This window comes from Dysidea avara, chromosome 3 (genome assembly GCF_963678975.1).
Source record: "Dysidea avara chromosome 3, odDysAvar1.4, whole genome shotgun sequence".
Lineage (NCBI taxonomy): Eukaryota > Metazoa > Porifera > Demospongiae > Dictyoceratida > Dysideidae > Dysidea > Dysidea avara.
The window spans coordinates 2,681,667-2,708,335 of record NC_089274.1 but is presented as its reverse complement, the minus strand read 5'-3'; the positions used below and the strand labels follow the sequence as shown (position 1 = coordinate 2,708,335).

The window sequence follows — 26,669 nt, the reverse complement described above, 5'->3', positions numbered from 1 at the left end:
TGTGTAGAGAGAGAGAGAGAGAGAGAGAGAGAGAGAGAGAGAGAGAAGAGCAAGACAGAGACAGAGAGACTCAGAGAGAGGTATCGTTTCTATATGCATCACAAATGGCCATGCAATTGGCCATGCAATTGCATGGCCATTTGTGATGCGTATAGCAACGATACCTCTCTCTATGCATGCATATGTATGGGTTGTGTGTAGCTGACTCACTGCCTCAACTCAGGTTGTCAATCAGTCTCAATTTATATAGTGGTAAAAACACCCTTGAGACTGGATGAACACTGGTCACCAACTGCATATGTGTGAAAAGCTATCTAGATAGTCTTTCGCAATACTGCATACACTGATGGATGTGTTTATTCCTGCTTTCCCTATACTTTATATATGTATAGTTGTGGGCTTGGTTCATACTCCAAACACAACTATACATGGTAAATATAAAAGATGCATGCTATGAAAAATTCCCTTCTAAAGTACCTATACGTAGCTATGTAAAACGCCCTGTGTGCAAAAAATACCCTGCTAATGCAATTATACTATATCTATGACTTAGGTGACATAATATTTGCACAATGCAAACATGTGTACTAGCTGCTATAAAAGTACTGAGTGCCTGAGTGCTCTAGCTACTTTTGCAACGCTCTTGGACGGGTACCCTACCGTGCAACCCATGCCAACACTGTGAAACACACATGTAGTATAGACTAGCCCTGTAATGCTATATAGTCACATTTTGGATCGTTTCTCAGCCAAACTACAGCTAGCTATAATGCTTTCACTCTAGTCGGCAGTGTTGGATGGACTCGGCTACCTCGGCTCTGCAACCAAGGAAGGTGCCCACAATTAATGCGCGCGGCAATCTGCTAAGACTATAACTAACCACGTCATTACTCTATAGTAAACATTCGCAGTCTAATGCAGACTCGGACGGATCTACTCATATGGCCGTGCTTAGCGAAGCGCCCAATACGACTAGATGGACTGCCCTTGCCACCACCCTCAGCACTTGGTGTTAAAGTGCTGAACAGCTGGAAAGACCAGCAATCAAACAAGGCCACCAGACTCCAAGCGACCCTCGGAGTAGGCCGGCAGATCAATATTCGATGATGATGGACTGCGATTCGAAGAGCGATGATCCCTCAAACACATCACTGCGTCGCAGCCAGAATACTATAATTATGACGTAACTAACTCCGTAATGGAAAGTCCCTGGTCCTGAAATCAACAAACCGTCGTAGTTAGCAGTGCACTACTGAGCTGCACGTCCCAACCGGCTACACTGTTAAACTGAGTTTGGTACGTACGTTATAATATAATTATACGCATGCATGCATAGTTAGTAGCTAATCATTTAACAACTAGCTAGTCATCAAATTTTATTCGTTATGCATTCATCTTTCATCTAGAGATCGACTGAATCGTCCGACCGAGTTGATTGCATTGGCCCGTCTGAGCCGTGGTGGCCTTACGAAAAGATAGTGAAAGTAAGTTTACCATTTTAAAAATGAGGCATAATGCATTGATAGTGGGATTGTAGGTCTACAACATAGATAATTATCTATATCTACAATATCTTATCGATATTTTCAGTATCGATATTTTCAGTATCGATATCAGTTTTACCAATATCGATAATGCAGCGCGTGTGAAGGACATATATAGCATCTGTATTAAAAATGTCTTACTTTTGATCAGAAATAATTGCACTCAGGTAGCTAGGCACACCACAAACATGATCATGTCTCACGGTTGGCCCACCAACTCAAGTTGCTCAGTCTATCGAGCTTCATAGCAACAAGAGTTCATAATACACAGTAGCGATTCCGGGAGAATTTTAAAATTAATGGAAATAATTTTTATTTGGCATAGCCTTGTGTAGTACTCCCTGAGGATCTCATAAACACTTAGTTTTCAAAAATCCATTATAGGATGGTGGAGTTATAAGCAATTTTGTCCTTTAAAATAGGCAAAATTTTCTCCGTATCTTTCCATTGAAAAAAGTCCCAAAAATGGCACAATTGAACAAATGCTTATAACTTAGCTTTACAATAACATTTTTAACTTCTGTTTTCTGTTATAAATACCTTAACACATGGACCACAGTGTAACCTTACTTGTAAAACCCTCTGAATCAAGGTCACCTCCATAGAAAGCCACTAAATAGTTGCATGCATTTTGCATCTTGCGGATGGCAAAACAACATACACATGGTGAAGTGCAACCACTCTGTTCCAGTAATCTCCACTCACAAATACAATGTGCATGCAAAGCAAGGAGTTGTACTGATGATTTATAGTTGCTTATATGATTATTTTGTCTCTTAATGTACAGCTCCTTGACAGCTACCAGAATGGTACATCAAAAAGATGAGTCATTTGTGGTGCAAATTTGCTGACTTTTAGCATAGTAATATTGAAAACTACATGGACAAAAATGCTCACCTTGGTGTAACTAACATGTGCTGGGTCGTTTCTTGCAAAAATAACATAACATTGTGGTGGCTATATTGCAAAATAATCTTATAATTGGCATAAAACTCCACACAAACATATTTATAGCAGGAAACTAACTGCACCATCATATTCCTTGCCCCCAGAAACCCTAGAAACGATCCCATTTTTATCAATCGCTCGTATGGTAGCGAAATGATTGTGCCAACTCTCCAATGGAAGATTCACGGAGAAAATGTTATGCAAAATTTACGGAATTCCAGAATCGCTATACACAGTAAGGGAAAGAGTATATCTGACTGGAATACATTCCAGGAAAATCACTGAGTCAAGTAAGTGCACTGATCACAGAAAAAAGCCTTCACCTTATCTACTAAGTACCAATCAACAGTACCCTGATCACTGAGAATTGAGAAGTATTGATCAACGATAAACTCACTGAGCTTAACACAGTGAATTTGTACAGGCTATTTTGGAAGCTGGATACTCTCTCCCTTACTTATTATTATGAGTAAGGTGTAGCTAGTAAATTGTCATGCTGAACCATCTAGGATGACCAACTCTAGCCAAACAACATCTATTATTATTATTACATGATGAGCAAGGTGTAGCTAGTATTAAAATTGTCATCTAAGATGGCCAACTCTAGCCGAACAGCATCTCTTTGCCAGACAGCTTTCAAATTCTACAAAGTTGTACATACTTCATGCACCACCCTCGTCGGCATGCACGCACCTGACTGCTCTGTTTTTCTAGTGTATAGGTATATGCATAGGAAAACTTATTAGTATAGAGTTAAAATGTGGTGGATGGGCGTGCCATTAGAGCCGGTTCTTCTATTCTATTAAAAAATAATTTTTAACAAAAACCTGACTGCTCCACAAATTTATCACATGCACATATACGAAACAAAACACAAACGAAATGTAATGACTTCATACATGAAAACAAAAAAGATTAACTGTCATCAATAACAGCAGTAAAATTCTCATCATTAGGTAATCCATTCCACCATTTTGAGGTCCTGTAACGAAATTGTCTCTGTGAAAATGTTAAATGGTATCTAGGTAGATTAGCAAAGAAAGAGCATGTTCTAGTATCACGATGATGATGCCTGCCAAACAGTAAACACTACATTCCATGAAACTGGTGATGCATCAGGAAGAACAACACTGTATAAAAGAATTAAGCCACTGAAGATGCTACATGGTAGTGCTTTGAGACGTGATTGTACTTGTGCAAATTCCTACAAAGATGCACTGCCCTATTCTGCATCCTCTTGTATGTAGTGAAGTGCCCCACATCAGAAGAATAGTGAGAGAGGATAAGTGCTTCAGTTAAAGGTTTCAGTAATTTGGAACCAACAATGACAGTGAATAGTATACAAATAGTTAAGACATTTTCTTGCAGACTTGTGAGCCAGGATAAATTATGATCAAATATAGCCTATAAAAAGGGTCTCTGGCCTGAACCACATCACTGTTGATTTAAGTATTTCAATTCCATTCTACTATCAACCGCTCACTAATTAAGAAGTTCAAGCTGTGAATTCATAATACTATCAGGGATGTCTCCACTACAAATAAGGGTGATGTCATCAGCATATTGGAGTAGAAGGCCTTCATTAATCAGATGAGGAAGGCCATTTACATAAATTAAAGGCAACAAACGACAAAGTGCACAATTAAGTACATGTGCATAATAGTAACAGTATAGAACCCCACTTATAAGGTACCTTTTAAGTCTGGACTACCCTATTACAGACATTCACTGATCTAGCTAGATCCCAAATTAACAGTGTTAACACCCTTAACTGAGGACATGTACCTCTTTATAAAGGACAAAGTTCATCTGAGTAATTCCACTGTATATGCAAGTCAATTATACAAGCACTTCCAAGCCCACTAAATAATTAACTCCTTATACTCACCCACCATATTCACCCGGATTGTAGGAAATCTCCTTCACGAGGCTGCCTTACAGTGAAACCTCTCAAAGATGGATACCATTAGGGAATCCTTTGTAAAAAGGTGTCCGTAATCAAGGGGCGTACAAGCTTCTAATACTGCTGATTTGGGACCTAGATGGATGTCCTTTATAAAGCGGTTGTCCAAAATTCATGATCAGGGGTGTCCTTTAAGTGTGTGTCACTTTCCTGCAATAAATGTCCAGTTGAAGAATCAGTAGGCAACTTAAAAATGACTACACAACATTAAACATGCAAAATCTGACACCATAATAGTGGCGGATCTAGACGGGTTTCTGGGGTTTTGATAGAAACCCCCTTTTAAAATTAGCTCAGTAGCAGTTTAAATACATAAACAGTGACAATTTGTCATAGTAAACAACTATATACCACTGTATTTCAGTAGCATGCATGCAGTTGCACTTAACTAACACCATTTATAGCTATGAAACCCACAGCAACACTTCATTTTTCATCTCCCACTGCATTAAAAACAATCGAGATACTCTAATAGAGAAATCAAAGCTTCAGCTTATAGTCACCATCTTTGCGCTATAGTTAGCTACAGTTTAAAAGCATTGCATTTATTGTAATTGCTAAAAATCCACTCTCAGAGCTTCTAACATCTCAAAATTTTCTCCAGAAATGTCATCAGGTGCCTTCTACTAACTTTCAGAAACCCCTTTTTAAAAATCCTAGATCTGCCACTGCATAGTTAACGAATAATGTATAGCTGAAAAAAATCCTCTCACTATTATCAAATCCTTTCACTCTCCTCTCACTTTAAAAAATCCTCCTCAAATCCTCTCACATATATATACTTGGCTACCCAATGGTATCATGTCATAGGTAATGTTACCCCGAAAACATGGCAACACTAAGAGAGTAAGTATATACATACTACGTTCAGTTTTATGCACATGCATGTTCACAGTAGCCAATAGTAGATCTTCTGTGGTTTTGACAGACACCCCTTTCAAATTTAGCTCAGGGCAGTCTTGTTATCAACATTATCACCTTATCACATCGATGCATGATTTCAAGACTAAAAATGTTCTACAACTCTGTTAATGATCACTTGGCCTTGAAGATTCCTCCATACCATATTTTTCCTCCACTTCCCATCCAACACACCACCAACATCCACTTCATTTCATCACTCTTTCAGTAAGAACCAATTCATACAAATTCAGCCTTTTCCCCAGAACAATTAAATGATTGGAATAATGTACCTGTTGAAACAATTGAATCTCTCACTGTTGAACAGTTTTTAGTTAAATTACATGATTTATTGCTGTAACTATTGCAGGCTGGTCCCTTACTCCAGGCTGGTCCCCTGGACATATCAGTTATTCTGTCTGTCCAGTAATAATAAATCTAATCCAAAACAGCCAAGCTGTAAAAAAATTGTGCGGCCCTCAGAAAGGCTATGGTGAAAACAGATGTGAAATCCAAGGTGGCGGCCAAGAAATGGCTGTGATGGTAGGTTAATGGTAAAAATTTTAATAACGACAATTCAGGTGAATTTGGTGCCGCTTGGTCTTGGCACAAAATTCACCTGAATTGTCATTATTAAAATTTTTACCATTAACCTACCATCACAGCCATTTCTTGGCCGCCACCTTGGATTTCACATCTTTTTTCACCATAGCCTTTCTGAGGGCCGCACACTTTTTTTACAGCTTGGCTGTTTTGGATTAGATTTCATTTCTTTTTGTATTTGTATACCCCAAAGCCGGCCTATGGCCAGCTTTGGGACTTTTTAACCTATGCTTTTTTTTCTTTACCACAGGAAGAAGAAAAGATGAAGTAGATGTACTTTAAATATTTTATCAGTAAATGTACAAATTATATATATAATACATAATATTATATTGATTACAGAAATCTACATGGTGGTTTCTTTGTAACTAAACACTCTACAAGGTGACTTCTTCTAGATGCTCTCTCTACAAGGTGAATTGTATGTAGCTGAACAATCTACAAGGTAACTTCTTCTAGCTGATGTCTCTACAGGGTGATGTGTTTGTAGCTGAATTCTGTACAGGTGATTTGTTTGCAGCTGAGCTCTTTACAGAATGGTTTCTTTGTAGCTGAACTCTCTAAAAGGTAACTTCTTCTAACTGATCTTTCTACAGGGCAATTTGTTTCTGGCAGAATTTTCTACAGGGTGATTTCTTTGCAGCTGAACTCTCTACATGGTGGTTTCTTTGTAGCTGAACTCTCTACAAGGTAACTTCTTCTAGCTGATCTCTCTACAGGGTGATTTGTTCATAGCTGAATTCTGTACAGGTGATTTGTTTGCAGCTGAGCCCTTTACAAAATGGTTTGTTTGTAGCTGAACTCTCTACAAAGTAACATCTTCTAACTGATCTTTCTACAGGGTGATTTGTTTGTAGCTGAACTATCTACAAGGTAATTTCTTCTAGCTGATCTCTCTACAGGGTGATTTGTTTGTAGCTGAATTCTGTACAGGTGATTTGTTTGCAGCTGAGCTCTTTACAGAATGGTTTCTTTGTAGCTGAACTCTCTACAAGGTAATTTCTTCTAGCTGATCTCTCTACAGGGAGATTTGTTTGTAGCTGAACTCTCTACAGGTGATTTGTTTGAAGCTGAACTCTCTAAATGATGGTTTCTTTGTAGCTGAACTCTCTACAAGTTAACTTCTTCTAGCTGATCTCTCTACGGGGTGATTTGTTTGTAGCTGAACTATCTACAAGATAATTTCTTCTAGCTGATCTCTCTACAGGGTGATTTGTTTGTAGCTGAATTCTGTACAGGTGATTTGTTTGCAGCTGAGCTATTTACAGAATGATTTCTTTGTAGCTGAACTCTCTACAAGGTAACTTCTTCTAGCTGATGTCTTTACAAGGTCACTAGTTTGTAGCTGAATTCTCTACATGGTGGTTTCTTTGTAACTGAACTCTCTACAAGGTAACTTCTTCTAGCTGATCTTTCTACAGGGTGATTTGTTTGTAGCTGAATTCTGTATAGGTGATTTGTTTGCAGCTGAGCTCTTTAAAGAATAGTTTCTTTGTAGCTGAACTCTCTACAAGGTAACTTCTTCTAGCTGATGTCTCTACAAGGTCACTAGTTTGTAGCTGAGCTCTCTACATGGTGGTTTCTTTGTAACTGAACACTCTACAAGGTGACTTCTTCTAGCTGATCTTTCTACAGGGTGATTTGTTTGAAGCTGAACTCTCTACTAGGAAACTTCTTCTAGCTGATCTCTCTACGAGGAGATTTGCTTGTAGCTGAACTCTCTACAGGTGATTTGTTTGCAGCTGAACTCTTTACATGATGGTTTCTTTGTAGCTGAACTCTCTGCAAGGTAACTTCCTCTATTGATCTCTCTACAGGGCGATTTGTTTGTAGCTGAACTCTGTGGTTTCTTTGTAGCTGAACTCTACAAGGTGATTTCTTCTAGCTGAACTATCTCTTTCCATAGTTGCATGAACTCCCTACAAGGTGACTTCTTCTAGCTGATCTTTCTACAGGGTGATTTGTTTGAAGCTAAACTCTTTAAATAATGGTTTCTTTGTAGCTGAACTCTCTATAAGGTAACTTCTTCTAGCTGATGTTTTTACAGGGTCACTAGTTTGTAGCTGAATTCTCTACATGGTGGTTTCTTTGTAACTGAACTCTCTACAAGGTGACCTCTTCTAGCTGATCTTTCTACAGTGTGATATGTTTGTAGCTGAACTCTCTACGAGGTAACTTCTTCTAGCTGATCTCTCTACAGGGAGATTTGTTTGTAGCTGAACTCTCTACATGATAGTTTCTTTGTAGCTGAACTCTCTGCAAGGTAACTTCTTCTATTGATCTCTCCACAGGGCGATTTGTTTGTAGCTGAACTCTCTACATGGTGGTTTCTTTGTAGCTGAACTCTACAAGGTGATTTCTTCTAGCTGAACTATCTCTTTCCATAGTTGCATGAACTCCCTACAAGGTAACTTCTTTTAGCTGATCTCTCTACAGGGTGACTTGTGTGTAGCTGATCTCTATACAGGTTTCTTGTTTCTAGCTGATATCTTGAATTCTCTTCAGGGTGACTGCTCTATTAGGATGACTGCTCTATTAGAGTATCTCGATCTCGCACTTGCTGCACCAAGTTAGATTTCGTGTTATAACTCCGTGGCTTTATCTGATTCTTCTACACCATTGATGAGCCTTTCTAAGATGATTACTCCACCTGTACAACGATTTTCAAAGCATTACCCCAAGCGGTTTATCTGGTAGGCGTGACAAGCAGTCGTTTTTTATTAGCTAATCTCGATTGCGTAATTGTTACACACTGTTGGTTGTTTCGTTGTATCTTCCTGTTTTTTAGCTCAATTTCTTTCAAACCACAAAAGGTTTGAGGTTCAATAGTTAACCTATTCACTCACCGATTTCCAGCTTCTTCCCATACGCGGTTTACCCTGTAGGCGTGACAACATATTGGTGTTATTTTTCGTGAATAATAGCTCATAACTCTTTGCCTGTTTATCGTATTCCAGCCAAAGTTGGTACCGAGATGCGCCTTTATATCCCCCTTAGGTGTGCCAAATTTCAAGGTAATCGGATATGGCGTTCGCGTTTTATAGCAGTTTTTGTAAGTGTGCGACAAGAAAAAGAAAAAGAAGAAAAAAAAAACGAAGAAACTGAGCCAATTTTTGAAGTCGCATATCTCGGGAACGCGAGAAGCGATTTCGCTCAAATTTGGAATGTGGAGTGCTGCAGTTGGAGGGCATGTCCACAGCAAAAATCGTCTTGTTTCATCAAGGAAGTACAGAGCTACGGCGGTGCGAAAATTGCGTTTTCTTTCTTTCTGTCAATATACTCACGGGTGTTACGCGCCGGCTTCTTGGGCCGCACGACACACTACCGTGTGTCTTGATAAATAAATAAATAGCAAAAACTATATAGTCTACAACTGCATTTCATTAACTAATATCCAGTACACCCTCAGCAACTTCACCTCCCACTGCATTAAAACAAGCAACTCTAATAAAGCTACAGTTTAGCGCAATTTTGCACTACAGTTAGTTAGTTTATTACACGGTTTAAAGCATTACATTTACAGAGATTGTAACTAAAACTAGCCAAATATCCAATCTCAAAGCTTCTAAAATCTAAAAAATTTTCTTGAGGATGGGAATGTTCTGATATTGTCTTCATTATATATTACTTTTCAGAAACCCCCCTTAGATCCGCCACTGGAGGACAGAAAAGCAGGACAGTATATAGCAAAAATTCTATTTATACAACAGGGATGAGTATAGTGGTCCATCAGCTGTATACTGCAAATTAATGAAAAGATTTTCTGTAGCCTCTTTGCTGATCCCTATAGACACTATAATAAATAAATAAATATAAGTTTAGTTAATGTATGTTAATTTTATTTTATTTTTATGGTCCTGGATTTGATGATGAAGCAATTCTAGACTAGCTACTAAGCAATCATAATGTATGCCATACATGAAATGGTTTGCACATTGACTACAAGCACAAGTACATCATAGAGTCTTAGCTGATTACATGGTTAATCAGAGTATGTTTAAATATGAATTCATGTGCAAGGATTTGACCTATTCCTCTTTTCCTGGTGCCCTAGAGTATATATCATGTATTATAATAGTAATTAGTAAACAGCCGCGTGAAGTACAAAAAGTCATACTGTATATAAGTTCAATGCAGAGGGCTTTCTTGATATAAAGCTGTGTGGCTCCGTAATAAGCACTGGCCTAGATTGCAGGTTGACTGGGGATCAAGTCACCACCTGGTCTGGAATTGTTTCTGGCTTTTTAATGTTGAAATTCTAACTCCATCCTTACATGCCTTCTTTAGAAATGCTTATTTCCATTCCTTCTTTCTGAACACCCATTTATTTGTAGTGCTATTCCGTGTTGTATACTGGTTCTTATTAATGAAGTCGACGTGAAAGCTTTTATGTAGGCCTGACCCTTTCATTGATTTCATCACCTGTGTATTGGCTTTTTTATCATGACATCACTGTACTTCATTTGTAACAATGTCTGTTTCATAATGTATAGGTGTGTGTGTGTTGTGTGTGTGTGTGTGTGTGTGTGTTGTGTGTGTGTGTGTGTTTGTGTGTGTGTGTGTGTGTGTGTGGGTGTGAGTGTGTGTGTTGTGTGGGTGTGTGTGGGTGTACGTGTGCGTGTGCATGTGTGTGTGTGTACTTTAGAGAAGTAAGACTAAGCTTTTTGGTGCAAAGGCAACCTTGTTTGCACAACTTCAATAATAAATAAATAATTAGGTGCTACTGTTGTACATGTTGGCCACATTGATTCATGTAAGCAAATCAAACAATGAAACACACTGTACAGTTACAAGTATCTTCTTTATCAGATAAACAGTAGCATGAAACCTGGCAAAGTTGATGGTGGTAGGTTGACTGGTCCTACTAGTATCTGCATAACAATATTGTTTCTACTTGGTCTACTGGGATCAATGGGAGATCTTGTGGAATTGTACTATGTACTGATGATAGTAAGTAGTAATAGCAAATGGTGCACTAATGCTATGTTGATTATATTTGTATAGTACCTTGTACTTCTTGGCATCATACTGTTAGCTGAATTTGGAATTGCTGTATTTGTTTTTATCTATCCTGACAAGGTATGCTGGCTAGTATCATATTTATATTGTATAACTAGAAGCTTTTAAAGGATACAAGCCTGCTTTTATTTAGATTTTACTATCAGTACGTATCCTATATCTCAAACACCCAGGACTATTTTCTTATCTTATTTAAAAAAAAACTTGTCATAGCTGTAAATGGCCTTCAAATAGTGCTAGAATGAAATATATATGGTATCAAAGGTGGCAGCCAAGAGACACCTGCAGTGGTGTTGATTTCAATTAAATGCATAGCAACCTATTTTTAAAAATACACAAATTCCTATTGGGCTACTGTTAAGGTATCAGATCAGCCCTATATATACTAAACATGCACCTATCAATAAAAAGTATGTACATTAGCAAAATGTAGATAAATATACTCTAATAGAACAAACCCTAATTGAGTAGTTAACTTTGTTATTGAAATTACTAGTTGGAGTGGCTGTAATTTAAAGTAAAAAACCTACAATAAACAATTGGGAATCTAGAAGCTTGTCTGTCCAGTGCTGCCATTTCTATGCCACACAACACATGCACTACTATGTATTTTAACATGCTCAGATGGTCATCAAACTTTAACAGTTACCTTTGAAAACTTCTACTAGTCATATGCCTAATATACTGATAATGAATCATAGAGGTATAGCATTATGGGTGCTGTGTTATGTTATGTAGACAAATAATGTAGTTCGGGAGAGACTGGTTGCAAAATGTAGAGAAGATCTTTCAATTACTGATGAAATTATTGGAAGAGGAGCATATGGTGTAGTGAAGAAAGGCTACATAAATAGCAGCACTGAATGTGCAGTTAAAAAAATACACACCTTATTGTTGAAGAGTGCAACTGATGAAGATATCAATGATGAAAACATTATGGCCTATAGAAATTATTTCATTCAGTATTTTATCCATGAAGCCAGCATAATGAGTAAGCTTGATCACCCCAATATTGTTCGGTTCTTTGGAACATACTACCCAGATGAACATTCAGACACTCCTCCATATATTGTTATGGAGCGATGTATGCAATCTCTGAGTAATTACATCAGAAAAAACTCACACATACCCTTACGAGAAAGGCTTACGATTTTGCATGGTGTAGCTGATGCTCAGTGCTACTTACACTCACTAAAAATAGTGCACGGTGACCTTACACCAAGCAATATTTTGCTCTCCAAAGACCACAAGCCAAAACTAGGAGATTTTGGATCAGCCATGTTTCTTGTTGATGGTGAAAAGCTGACAACTCAAGCACCTGGTGCAGCTAATTACATGCCACCAGAAGCATCAGGCGATAACTGTAGCTATGATGAAAAGGTTGATATTTATTCGTTTGGCTGTGTCATATATTTTACTCTTACTGGGAGAGAATTAAAAGGAGGAGAAATGCTGAGACATAGGATTTTGCAGAGGCTAGTTGAGCGCTGTGTGGATAGTGATCCACATAACAGACCAAGCGCTTCCAAAGTATTTGCTTGGTTGTGTAATATTATTGGCCGCCTTGATTACCATGAATCTAATGATGCATGCTGGTTTAATAGTATTGGGTTTGAACAAAACCTTGTGTTCATAAAGCCTGTGCAAACAGGTGATTTAAAAATCCTCCAAACTTGCATTGCTCCTAAGCTCCCAACTAAGATGCACAAAACCATTTCTTTGAGAGCATCTAAAAATCTTAAAATGTCTTACAGTGATGAAACTACCATTTGTGATGTTAGTATAGAGTTTCCAGCACAAAAGGCAATGCCTTTCTCACCTGTTTTGTACAAAGGCTTGATGAGTCAAACTCCTGGGCAAGTTGTTTCGGTACCAACAACTAAGGAATGTTTTGATGCCATCATTGATGGGTGTGGTGAATTTGTTTGGCACTCACAATATGAACAACACCATTATGATGTTTTTAAACCAGCTCTTACAAGTAGCATTGGCCAGCCTGCTACTGTAAGTAAAAGTCCTGTGGGCATAGAAGAGCAACTAAAAGCATTCCTACATGCACCAACCAGTGAAGTACACAAAACCTATGCATCTGTGCATGGTGCAGATGGCAATGAGAGCAGCAATACTGTTACCTTGTCTTCAAATTCAAGTATTGCTTGTGACAAAAATCCTATTTTTTTCCTGTGCAACACTCTTAGCCCAATTGAATTTGATTCTTGTGATAGTTCTTTGCTTTGCCAGAAATATATCTCAAAAGTAACCACACTCTGTTGGTACTACTTGCTATGTCATTCACTAGAAGCCTTCATTCAAACTGCTGGTGAAACTGGAGTAGATGAGATACTGCATTTAAAAGGATGCAATTCAAAAACTGTTGACAATGATGTGTGTCACAGCTCTGAAGTGCACTCACAATTTGACAATGACAATCACCACAAGGTTGAAGACTGTAGACAATTTGAAGACAATTTGACCAGAGATCAAGATACAGATAATATTGACCATCAGATTGCTCAATACACTGGTCAATATGAAAATTTCAAACCCGATGACTACTGTGATAACACTGAAGATTGTACTGAACAGGATGAATTTCCTAGTGACAGTCTCTACTGCAGTGTTGGTGAACAAGATAAAAGCAAAACCTCCAGCAGTACTTGCCATGGCAGCATTGATGGTATCGAGAAAGATGAAGGTGTTGGTGATGATGACAATGTTAACCCACAAGAAGATATTACCAACACACAAGAAGATATTACCAGTGAGCATAGTTCATCTAACCATTACGATGGTGACAGCAGCCATTACAATGATGACAGCAATGATGAAGGTGGTGATGGTAACAATAGCAACACATATTTTAAATTTGTGTGGAGTTTTACCACTATTTCCTTTATATTGCTACTTTTTGTACTTCTGGTGCTTCTCCTTGGAGTAAGTCTTTATACATGTGGTATGAAGGTTACACAATTTAGCCCACCTCTTTCAAATCAAACCATGGAAAGAATTAATGGTCAATGTCCTGGATCAGTTGCACTTTCTAGGTATAACATATCAGCTTACCAGGATACTAGTAGAGCTAGAGCTCTTGCTCTAGTCAGATCAATACCACATGACGAGAAGCAATCAACCAGCAAGAGCAATGTAAAAAGTTTTTCATCATATGACATAAGAAATATGGATGTCTTGCTCGGCTTAACAATTCCAGTATGTTTGGGTAGCAGGAATCCAAAAAGGGTTGGTATGAGCAGATCATTCTCAGATATAACTCCTCTTCCATACCACAATGTACCATTAAAGGGTTTTGGCTTAATTCCAAAGCAGCACATATTGTTGCCATTTGATCAAGAACAGTTTTATGTTTACAACAACAATATAGCATATTCTCAATTTAACACAATGATTGCAACTGAAATTGAACAAGCAAGGTGGATGAAACTGCCAGAATCAGAAGAATCACAGAATAAGGCTTACCAATTGACTGAACTTCCTGGGGAACAGCCTTTTACCAGAGATGACATTTTTAATGCATTCTACTACAAGGAGTATTTCACTTGGTATATTAACAATCCATTTGATATCTTGATAAAAGATACTGATACTGTCCTGCATTTTGGTTCCACAATTACAGATAACCACCTGACAATCTTTTTAACTATGTGTCGTGCTTGCATTGCAAGAGAGCGTAATCACTTACTATGTGACAATTGTTTTCTGATTTTGAATTACATAAGTAATTCTAAACAGAAGCTGATTTCCCTGAAAGCAGTGGAAGCCTGTGGTTCATTTACTCACATTTTCAGTGAAGTGACATCATTTCAAGCACCAATGGACACTATGCAAACCCCCTACCTCCATGTGATGTACTCTTTAAGTGAGAATAGCAATTTGTGGTACAACGATCTCTCCTATTCCATGTCCATGAAACTATATTCCAAGTTATACTTTGACCTTTCACCAAATCACAAATCTTCTGCGATGGAAAAGAAACATGCCATCAAACCAATTGCAAGCCGAATTCCAATAACATATCACAATGTTTTCCAAAGCAGACCAGAAAGCAAATACTTCAAGAACTGCTTTTTCTTCCAGACAAGAAACTGTAATGGTCCAGGAGAACAGTTACACAAATGGACCTGTGATTGTCTCAGCTCTTCACATGTACAATCAAATGATGTCAAGCCTTGTGTTTATTCTGTAAAGCATAAATCTTTGTTGCCAAAGAACAATGTTAGTCATTGTGAAGAGATGATCAATCTTGGTTGTGAACTTGACATCCTCACTGACAAGGATGTCACTAATGATACAAATTCAGCTTTAGTCCAAGAAAGTGTCTATAACAGACAGTACCACAACCAACATGTTTCAATCTACTTGGCTTCTCTTCAACATAATTGCTCACGTGCTGATGCAATACTGGGAATGATTAAAGAAGATAGCTTGGTAGATTGGCATGATGCGTTGTTGTTAGAATATCCTGAGGTTCCATGTTATTTTAACAGTGATCTTGTTTTACATGGAACACTAAGCCTCCATATAATTCCTCGCCATCTTAGTTTATGGGTAAAAGAGAATCATGGCATAGCAAGTTATCAAAACAAATTCGTTATACTTAAAAACACTGAAGGACAATTACATTTTAGACTGTCAAAGAAATACAGTTTTATCCTCTTACAACAAAGGATATACATTGTCAACTACAGTGAAGCACCACTGCATCTTAACCCTTGGTACAGTACAGATGCTCTTAGTAAAGGGTCTAATGCTAATATATTGATTGCAGTCAACATTGATAACTGTAGAATAAACTCAGATATGATTAAAGTAAATTACATCATTAATGTCCACAGATTGAATATCCTTAAGAAGTTATCAAGACTGGTAATGAAAGGGTCACAAGATATTGATTTATTACGTAGTAATAATGATAAGATTTTTAATTTTGTTATACAATTGTTAACTGATACCATTCCTTTGTGGCAAGGCCATCATTTATCGTTTGATAAACTTGATTTATACAAGAATATTAATAGCTATGATGCCATCATAAATAGTTATGATGATCTTTTTGTAATGAGTGTTACGTATAGACAATACCAAAACTGCTTCTGGCATCATCATACTATACCATCTGGAAATTTGATTTGCAACGACAAGGACTACCATTATGACTGTATTTTTATTTTCAATGAGTGCTTTATAGACTGTGCTGATTTACTAGGATACGTTGCTGTGTTTTTTGTGTCAGTCATCTTTGGAATACTTGTGGTGACAACCACCACCTATTGCTGTGTGAGGAATAGAAATGTCAAGTGCACTGATTGCATTATCCATATACCTGTTCACTTGCTTGCTAATGAAAATAATCCAAGAGATCATGATACTTTGACGCAATCGTTTGAGCATTTATTACTATCGTTATTGAATTTGAATTCATCAAGTGTTTTAATCAACTTTGTTAGAAGCTTGTCTGTGTGTGAAATGAGACTTACCATAGTAGGAAAGCAACTTGGTAGTAGTATTGTGAAAGTCAGGATGTTCTCTACCTTCTCGTATACTAGTAGGTCAGATGATTCACAATTCAGACGTGCTTTAATGACAGATTTCAACCATTCATTGGTATTTATAGAACTGCAATCTGCTTCCTGGAACTCAATAGTGCAGAAATCCGTTGTTTTATTAATCAAACATAATTGGAATTTTCATGATGTAGTTAAAGAAAATTATCTAAAGTTACTCAACCACAATAATCAACTACTTGTGCCACCAATGGAATTGATACCAACTGATTTACATTTGCCCCAGTGTTTACTGTTTTTTCCAAGATTGCTATACCAGGCGAATTGTGAGACTATTAATTTCTGTTACACAGTTCTAAGGCTGGAAAAATTACATGACCATCAGTCAATTGAATCTCCAGCAGAATATGAAGAAGGTGATGTGACCTCCACACTATTGGTTACTGGTCAAACTTGTAATGTACACTCACTGTTTGAGGATGCACTTGAAGGTGATTCTTCTTTCACTTCATTAAACTCTACAAACAATGCACACTTGACTATTGGGGGTACATTTGATGCATGTGTCATGCTAGATTATGGGAACAACTCGCAACTGGTGACTGGACGTACCTATCACCACAACACACAACAGAGTTATGAAGAAGACAATGATGGTCATGGAGAAGACAATAATGGCCATGCAAACATCTTTACCCAAGGAAAAATCAAAAAAGCTTTAGAGTTTGTTGCAGAGTCACATTACCACAATCAGCTACCACTGACAAGTGCTGAAGTACATGGAGGAATTATCAGTCTTAACCTTGAGGATCAGTTGGAACTAGCAGTAAGCCTGAACTGTATGCATGGTTGGTACTTACATGTGAAATTTTCACACAGTCTGCTACTGAAGAGTGTGATGAAGAGCATTTAATGGTGTATCCTGTACCATCTCCTGTTGAGTGTTTAGATTGGCATTTGAAGCCTAAACAGTTTGTAACAATGCAGGGAGTTGGTGGCAATGGAGTAAGTCACTATATACTGTGTAGAAAAATAATGTTTGATATTCATTGCTTTGTTTATAATTATTGTCCTCTGCAGCAAGTACCAGAAAGAGGATTGGAAATAGATAAAAGTTATGAAGTGCTTCCATATCCTTTGGAAGTAACAGACAGAGATGAATCTGGTATTAGAGCACTAATGAGAATTGCTGTACTAAAGAACACCAGTTGGGTAAGCACATGCGTTCATGTAGCGTACTTTATATTTGCTATATATATATATATATATAATACTGCAGCAAAGAAATTCGTTTCCAATGATCGAAGTAGACACAGAGTATAGTAGCATTTTTGGGTCAAATGCATGGGAGCATTTTCAGCTATGGAGTAACTCACAAGATAGTGAGGGAGGCCGAACATTTTAACATACAAACACACATACATATATAGCCAGCTACATAAACTTTTTTACAAGTAGTCATTCCTTTCTATACCTATGTTATAGTTTGTAAGGTTTGTTTGGTTCAATATCATACATGTTACTATTAAATTTAGTTACTACTTTCTGCAACAAGTTTTTGTATTAAATTCTATATTTTTGATATTATATGTGTAGGTTTATATATAATAGCTATGTTATTTTAGACTTGGTATTATTATTAGTAGACTATACTGTACTTGTTAAAGGTGTACATGTTTTTGACAAACTACTGTTCTAAGCAGGCAGTTTTGAATAAGAGAAATTATGGTTTGTGATATGGTTACATAGTCAATCAATCATCTGCTTGGGGTCATGCAGTATATATTGATTAAGTTTTGGTAGAAATGTGTACATCAGGCCATATGTGAGGCCACTCGAGTAATTTTAATACAAAATATATTATTTACTTTTATAGTACGTATTTGGTTTAAGTTGCATGCAAAAAATGGTATAATATACAATGTTGAACAATGCATGGATGCAAGTGTAATAACATGTTCAAGAAATCGCAAGTGAATGGTGTTGATTTTTTCCACCTATTTTTCTTTCCAGCAATTCTTTTTCTTACCTATATTTTACTCAAAATTTTTCTATTTTGCTGACCATCAATCAAATTAATCACAGTATCTCAAGCTTACAAACATGTGTGACCGCTCTATCAGAATATGTTGTGCATAGTGACTGCTCTATTAGAGTATCTCGATCTCTAGTCACCGCATTCCTATCAGCATAATCTATGTTGCCCTTATGCTATGCGGGAGCTTTCTATTAGAGTATCTCGATCTTTTTCATACAAAATGTGCCATTCCTTGGTGCCCATTTTTTCCAATTTTCCACTTATTTTTCCAGCATTTTGCTCTTTGCTTTTACCAATGGATTTTTCCAAAAATTTTGCCGGCAAAATAGGTGCATCCCTATTGATAGCAATGATTTATTTATGTCATTTCCTTGTCTAAACTTGCCACAATCACTAAGTTCTTTTGCAAACAGTAAAGCTTCCATTAAATTTTTAAATGTCGATCCCAGCCTTGCAATATGACATAAGCCGATAAGGTAGGTATGCAGGTAGAGCAAGTGTGCTAACCTTCTGTACTAACAGTTTTCTTATATGAATTACTGAATACACTGCAAACTTCAAATTGAGATAATTTCTGGTGTAGCTCACTTCTGTGCTATATACACAAAAGTTACATCAGTTCTAATTGAAGTTTGCACATATTTAAAAAAAATAAATAAATGCTGTGACCCAGTTTTGGAAAACCATTAAACCATCCTTTTGGGTACATCATTCAATTTTCTTTAGCTAAAATGAGGTGCCAAGTGGTTATCTATCTAGTATTAAAATTTGAGCATGATACTTAATATTAAGCATTAATTCCAAAGATACTGCTAATTCACTGACAAATGGTGACAAATCACTCTTACCTTCTAAAATGTATAAAAACAGATTTCATTCATGTGCAATATGTAAATGTAAGTTAAATGATGACTTATTTATTAACTATATGGTCTGATATAATCATGCATATATACGTAAGAAGCTATGGGTGTGAAACTTCATAGCAAGAAGGTTTAGCTGAGTTACTTTATCCAAAGTACGTGTAAAAATAGATTTTTTTTACAAAAAAATTCTTGAAATTTTCAATTGAGTTTTCTCTACAACTTTTACATGTGCCCAAAAAAATGGGTTTTTTTCAAAATCCATGCAATCACAAATATCAGTTGCATATTATGGCTGGCTACTTGATAATGTTGTAGTTGCTCTAATTCTAACACTTTATCAATTGCAGGGTGGTTAAGCTATAATAATTATTTTCATTGAAAGTTCTTTGGTTATAGCTTAATGTATTACTACATGCATTCTAACACAATGGCAGTTGTCCATACAATTAAGAAGTTCCATTTTAGTTAATGTACAAGATAAAGATTAAAGCATAAATTGAAAGCTATAGTTATATACCATAAAATGTAGCAAGCTACTATAAATGCATGCAGGTTTGTACTCATGTATAACACTTAACCTAAAAGAAATAAACATATATACAGCCACATTTAAAACTTCTAAAACTTTTGCTTGCCTGTAGCTACCATATATCCATGCATCCATTGCATTAGCCATAACTTGGTGTATATCCCAGTAAAGCCACACTTCAAAGAATTTACTGAGCAAATAACTCTGGGCAATAACTACCATACCATATACATCAAAATGCTCACAGTCTTTTACTTGGATATAAGCTCACAACAGTCATAGATATTAATAGTCATCCTTGGCTGTACAAGAAGCCATATACATACAGTTTTTTACTTGGATATAAGATAGATATTCTACTCCTGTTGGCTATTTATTGTATAACTAAAACAGCATAATAATTATACAGCTACAAGATAACAACTGCCAAACCTTGTATTCACACAATGTAGCTACAATAAGTTTTATAGCCTATCCTTTTACACCAAATCAACTGCACAACAGTGTCTCAGTACAATTAATACTGCAGTTCTTGAAAGGAGAAGTTATACAATAAATAGCCTGTGTATGGCTTGATTTATGGACTATAACATTCTTGGAAAAACCTACTTCATGACTCATATAGTACTATAAATAGCTTTTGGGGACACTATCATGCCTATAACCACATAACTGCACACATGCACGTGCATTAAGTCATATAGTGAAGCATAAAATTTAATATGAAGTGAATTGTGACTCTTTGATGTGATATATATATAAATATGCCTAGGTCAGTTTACAACTGCATGTGCACACTACATGAATTCATGGATGCACTCCAAACATTGGTGAATGATTTTGCACTACTCCTATACAATTGGATACTTTTGCAATATATATTCTTATGGTACTATGAAGGCATGCATATAGCCATTTATTTGTCATTGCTTTTAGAGTATAGCTCCTAGGGCGGATCCAAGAGTTGGCAAGGGGAAGGGCACAAATAGGCTAAGTTGTAGGTGGATGGGAAAAACACATCTCTTCTTAGTTTTTAAGCAGGAAATAATCACCTCTTAGTAAGTGTCTCACTGCTCATTTTGGGCTTTACAGATAGTCATAAAAACAATAGGAATGTAACACACACACTCATGTGATTTGTGTTGGTTTTTTGTCTGGACTAAGATCAGCATTGGAATCATGTCAGTGACCCTTCTTGTTACCATGGTGACTGTGGTAATAATCTTATACATATAATTGAAATAAGGAGCAAGCAAGTCAGATATAATGGAAAAGAGCTAGACCATTTTACAGCTACATGATACAGTCAGATAGGGTCAGTACAATGCAGAATCTATACTGTCTTTGGCACCAACAACACACATATTAACAGAAAAATCATAATAAATTTTCTCAGTAGTACTAGTAATCTGAAATTGCATGAAATTCTTTCATTATGTGAAGTGATATAATGATCTCACAATTCCACTGAGCGAAATGTGTCTGGAAAAAGAAGATGGTTTAGTATGGATTATGGTATAGAAAGTGCACTTGATCTGGTAGAATTGTTGATAGATTGAACACATGTCTGTACACTGAAGTGGATATTTTACTCCATGGGTAATGTCAATGGTGCTGGGAAGTCACCACTGCATTGGTCTGGGATTTTTTTTTATGCATTCTTCATGTTTTAGTTACATGTTTCTGACTCTCTGTATTCATAGGCTTTAGTCTTCTCACAGGTCCCTAGTAGTGTGACGGCATTCACCGAATAACAAAATAGGTGAACATGAATGGCAGTGCACAAGTCATGACTTAGTACCACAGTGCATCAGTTGTACGAAAATCATAGTTGTTTAGTGTGGAGACTAATGTTCTTGGTTGGCAGTTCAAGCAAACATAGGTATTGCTTTTGCTCAATTCAATCATTAAAGAATAATGAAATCCATTGTAGCTATTGAATAAGGAAAGTAGTAATAAGGTCCAGAGCAGTTAAATAAAGTTTTCTCTTATGTATATAGTTACACATGTTTCTGACTACCTGGCTTTAAGCCTTCTCACAAGTTCCTAGTAGGATAGCATCCACAGAATATATTATGAACAATAAAGTTTTCTTATTATGTAACACTCAACACTTAACTACGTATTTTCTATAGTGAACAATGCTGTCAGTATATCTACTACCCCTGTAATGCAAAGATGGTGTAACTTGCTAAACTTCTCCAAACAATTTATACATAATATATTTATATTTATACAAACTGCTGCAAGCCTGCAACTTAACTATTAATTTTAATGAATACACATACAAAGGGCTACTGCTGCCATTTGTGCCATTTAGTATCTTCATGCAGCTGTCAACATTTGAGATAATTCAGTATCAGGCACCAAAAACAAAGCAGATAACATAACACACAGTGCTGATGCTAAAAGGCTGCAGCACAATTGAGTTGCTGTAGACCTTCAGTGCTGGTCACTGTAAAGCTCTAATAATAATAAAAAGAAAAGTGGCTTTTCAGGCACTGGAATATAAAATTGATTTTTGAGTTATATCTTTCTCTTTTTACATCTCTATCAATGCTAGATATGTGCAGTTCATCACTATGAAAACTCAATTACTCCATTTAGTTAATATGGATCAGAATGTTGACCAAATACTAGGAGCGGCAATGGCAGATCCAGCATGGGACATTTGGGGCAAATGCCCCACCCCCTTCTTTGTGGAGGAGCCATACTTCTTTTGATTGAAATACTAAACCTTATAGCTAATACCAAAGATCAATTTACAACTAAAAAAAATATACATATCCATATAATAATTTGTCATAAACTGAACCAGCACAACATCATGGCTGTTGGTGAAAGACATCAGCAGGCCTAAAAGATGTACATTATCATATCAAAAGTATGCTGTTCCACTCTTGTTGTTCTCACCATGCACAAAACCCATCTGATATTCATGAAAGAGTGTCAATAATTGTGTGAGAATTGAAGAGTGCTTTCTGTAATAAATTTTATGAACTAATTCATAGAAATATCAGTTGTAAAAGCTTTGAGATGTGGTTGAACTTCCCCCATACAGTTGCCATAGCATTGTATAACAAATCACACAAGTATTTATTGCACAAGAACCTCTACACTTCTTGGAATATGCTTGTGGTCACTAGCAGAGGATATGGTTTTTGTCATGTGCTATTGAGGTTGAAAGTGAAACTGAGAGTAGGCCTGCATCATGATTGCCAGCACAATAAGAAAATCGTACCACTGACAAACTCAGATAATGGAGTAGTCATTTCAGCTGAGATTTAATTAAACATGTTTTCTATACTTTAGACAAATACCATGCAACTAGCATTCAGAGATCATCAAGTCTTTAGTGGCTATGTATTCTTCTACACATTCTCACACAATTGTACATTAATGACCTATATAGCATTTAAAGAGGCAGGTAGTATTTATTTGCAGTTGACAATACAGAGATTACATCAATATGCTTAATAATGCGCTTTTAGATATATGTATCTGTGTAGTTATATCAAGTTAATTATGCTGGCTACACAGCTTCATAAAATGTTGTAAGCAATCAGTTACAGATTACCAAGGGCTTGTGTACTTACAAAAGAACCCTGCTAATGGCTATATGGACTTTCCAGACTATGCGCATTGATGTTTAGCAAGCTGCATACATAATAGTGTTTACTAACACATCATCATTATTGGAGAGGTGTCCTGATTTCAACAGTTTAAATGTGGATACATAACTATGGGACCAAGAACAAAAGTACTAATTACCATATAAGTGAAGTGTTCTGACTTCAGCTAGGTCAGTAGATAAATGTGTGAGCACCAATACATATTAGATAAATGTGTGAGCACCAATACATATGAACCATGGGTTCATTTTTAGTGAAGTGTCGTGATCTAATTGTACGTATATTATAATATGTGACCCAGTCTGAGAAAACTGGTCTTATCGCCCATGTCAGCTGTCAGCAGATTCGATTTTTCACCCAGGACACACAGCTACATGAATAAACTATCTAATTCCACATTTAAAATCAGCTAGACTTGAGTGGTCTGGTTTTGCTGGTTGCTTTTCCCAAGCCCAGTGGCGATCCGTACGTGTGGTGTGGGGCCTTAATGGAGTTCTGGTCAGCCTGGGAATGACTGTATGTGGCTGTACAGCTCTGTGGTGTTGAATAAGCACCTCTGCTGTGAATTTCCTTTCATTTTAGCCAGTTTTGAGACCTCAGTGACTCAAAACTTGGCCTAATTCATCCCTTGGCCTTCCTTTTCAATTTTGAACACCATCTTGCCCGCCTTCCAGGGCCCCCACCTCCCACCCGATTTGCAGCTCACCTGATACAGTCAACCTCGGTATAAAAACTATCTAAAATGGCGGGAAACTTAGTTGTTGGCTACTTGCACAGTGGATGCTCTGGAAGGTAAGGAATTGGTGCAAAACGTGTGAAAATTTGGTACATATAGCTTCAACCATTGGCAAGCTACAACACACTAAATACTTTAAACCGGCATTTCTCGATACTTTTAAATAGGCGATAAGCCCGGTTTTGTCAGACTGGGTCACATATTATATAGGATATGGACAAATGTCCAATTATAAATGTATCCTGATTTCCCAAAACTAAATATAAAACAAAGTGTCCTGATTACCACTTAAAGTGTCCTTATTAGTGAGGCATTCTGATTTCAGGGGTCTAATGTGTTCCATTACATTAATAGCTAGAAGATTGTGGATAAACTGTGAGATCCTGGTATACAGCAATGTAAAACGCACTGTTGGGATATGGCCAATTTAGATGGTGACTGAAGAAACTGCTGGATACTTAATCAAGGAAGTATAAGTTGTATGACCACAATGTATAGCTGTCATCTGAAGTATAACTCTATACTTCTAATATTGAGTGAGTATAATGTTATCTGTGTTTATGTACTTTAGTTATATAATGGACAATTGGGCCAGCTATACTTTTGGTACATAGACGTCAAAACAAGTTACCACTCAAAGCCTCATAAGGAGAACGAATTTTTATTTTGGAATGAGCCAGCAAGGTTTCTGATGCTTTGCATAGACTCAGTGAGGCTACCCATAAATTTGACTACCAAGGCCACAGGCTGTGGGTAGCTGAACCTACATCATCTAAGGAGCTCTAAATAATGTAAAAACTTATGTTGACTTGTTCTAAGTACTTTAATCCCCTAGGCAAAGGAAGTTCAGAAAGTGCAAACTGCGACTGCTAGTATTGAGATTCATAGATGAATGCCAATGACACTTTTCTTGTCCAGAAAGTAAGCTAACAAGTGACAAAGTGTGGGTGCTAGCATTGAGATTTGGTAATAGTGATGCCTGTACGTCTTGTACAGAAAGTCACAACATTTCATTTTGGCTTTGCCAATTTTCATGAAAGTAGTACTCTGGTGTCCCCCAAGGAACAATTTTAGCCCCTCTATTATTTTTATGTTATAGTAATGACGTACCATCATCGATCAATTCCAACATTGGTCTGTATGCTGCATTACGATACCATACTTTATACCATTATTCACTCTACATCCGACTGTTTATCACTTCAAAATGATCTCAACTCCTTATCACAATGGGGCACTAGATCTGGTATGTTTTTTAATCCTGATAAAAGTGTATTCATGAGAATCACTCGTAAACACAATCCAATCACCTACAACTACATCATTAATGAAATCTCTATCAAAGAAGTTTCATCTACTAAATATTTAGGGGTTAATTACAATCACCAATGATTTGTCATGGTCCACATTACTAACATCACATCCAATTCAGTCAAAGCATTCCTACAGAGTTAAGTCTTGCCCAACTCAAATTAAATTGAAAATGTTGTAATGCCATTTTTAGAATACGCCAACCCTTAATAAGCTTGAACGAGTACAGAGGCAATCTGCCAGATTCATTATGGCTGACTTCTCACCTTTCAGCAGCATAACCAATATGCTCATTGACCTTAACATATCACCCTCCTCTACAAAATTGTTCATAATCTCATTGATATATCTCCTGTTGATTTAATCCCTGTCACTTCTAACACCAGAGGACACGACCAAGGATTTCATCATACGTATCTATGCAAGGACCAATCAGTACAATAACTCATTCTTCCCTAGATCAATAAGACTGTGGAATTCACTCCAACCTGACCTAATCCAACAACAATCATTAATTGCAAATTTTTAAGCACCTACTGAAACCATTATTACTTTCCCCTGCTCATTATAGGGATCCCAAGTACAGCAATATACATATTCACTCCAAGCCATCTTTGCAGTGTTGAATAGTGATCTAAACTATAGCTGTCTATATCCATCTGCCAACAACATAATGCAAGCACTATTAACTGAGGATGACATTTTTGCAAAGCATATAGCTATATTATAGCTACCCTCAATTAAGTTCTCACTTATCTATACTTCTTTGTCTACATTTATTGTAACAAGTAGCTATGTTTTGTGAAATGGGCCATGCATGCACGTAGCTAATACTAGATCAATATTATACTGAGCTATCAATATTTATAATTTGTCATTTATGTAAACTTCATGCACTCACTTAATACTCACAGGCACAGCATAGCTACAGGGGCGTAGCCAGGATTTTTTGAAGGGGGGTTCCAGCACCAGCATTGAGTTACTAGAAGCAGGGGTCTGGGGGCACAGCCCCCAGCCGCTGAGAGACTTTCAATATTTTAATAAATCAAAACTCAGCAAAT

The 26,669-nt window shown here is 36.9% G+C and overlaps 1 protein-coding gene across 1 annotated transcript; it reads left to right on the top strand.

The window, feature by feature from the left end:
• The first annotated feature begins 585 nt into the window (after positions 1 to 585).
• LOC136248877 (uncharacterized) lies at positions 586 to 18,231 on the top strand. Its single transcript, XM_066040707.1, has 8 exons — positions 586 to 1,296; positions 1,407 to 1,484; positions 10,768 to 10,908; positions 10,963 to 11,037; positions 11,716 to 17,322; positions 17,376 to 17,501; positions 17,577 to 17,708; positions 17,776 to 18,231. Exons 3-8 carry the CDS (start codon positions 10,780 to 10,782, stop codon positions 17,899 to 17,901), a joined length of 6,195 nt encoding a protein of 2,064 aa, XP_065896779.1. The 5' UTR covers positions 586 to 1,296; positions 1,407 to 1,484; positions 10,768 to 10,779; the 3' UTR covers positions 17,902 to 18,231.
• Positions 18,232 to 26,669: the final 8,438 nt, after the last annotated feature.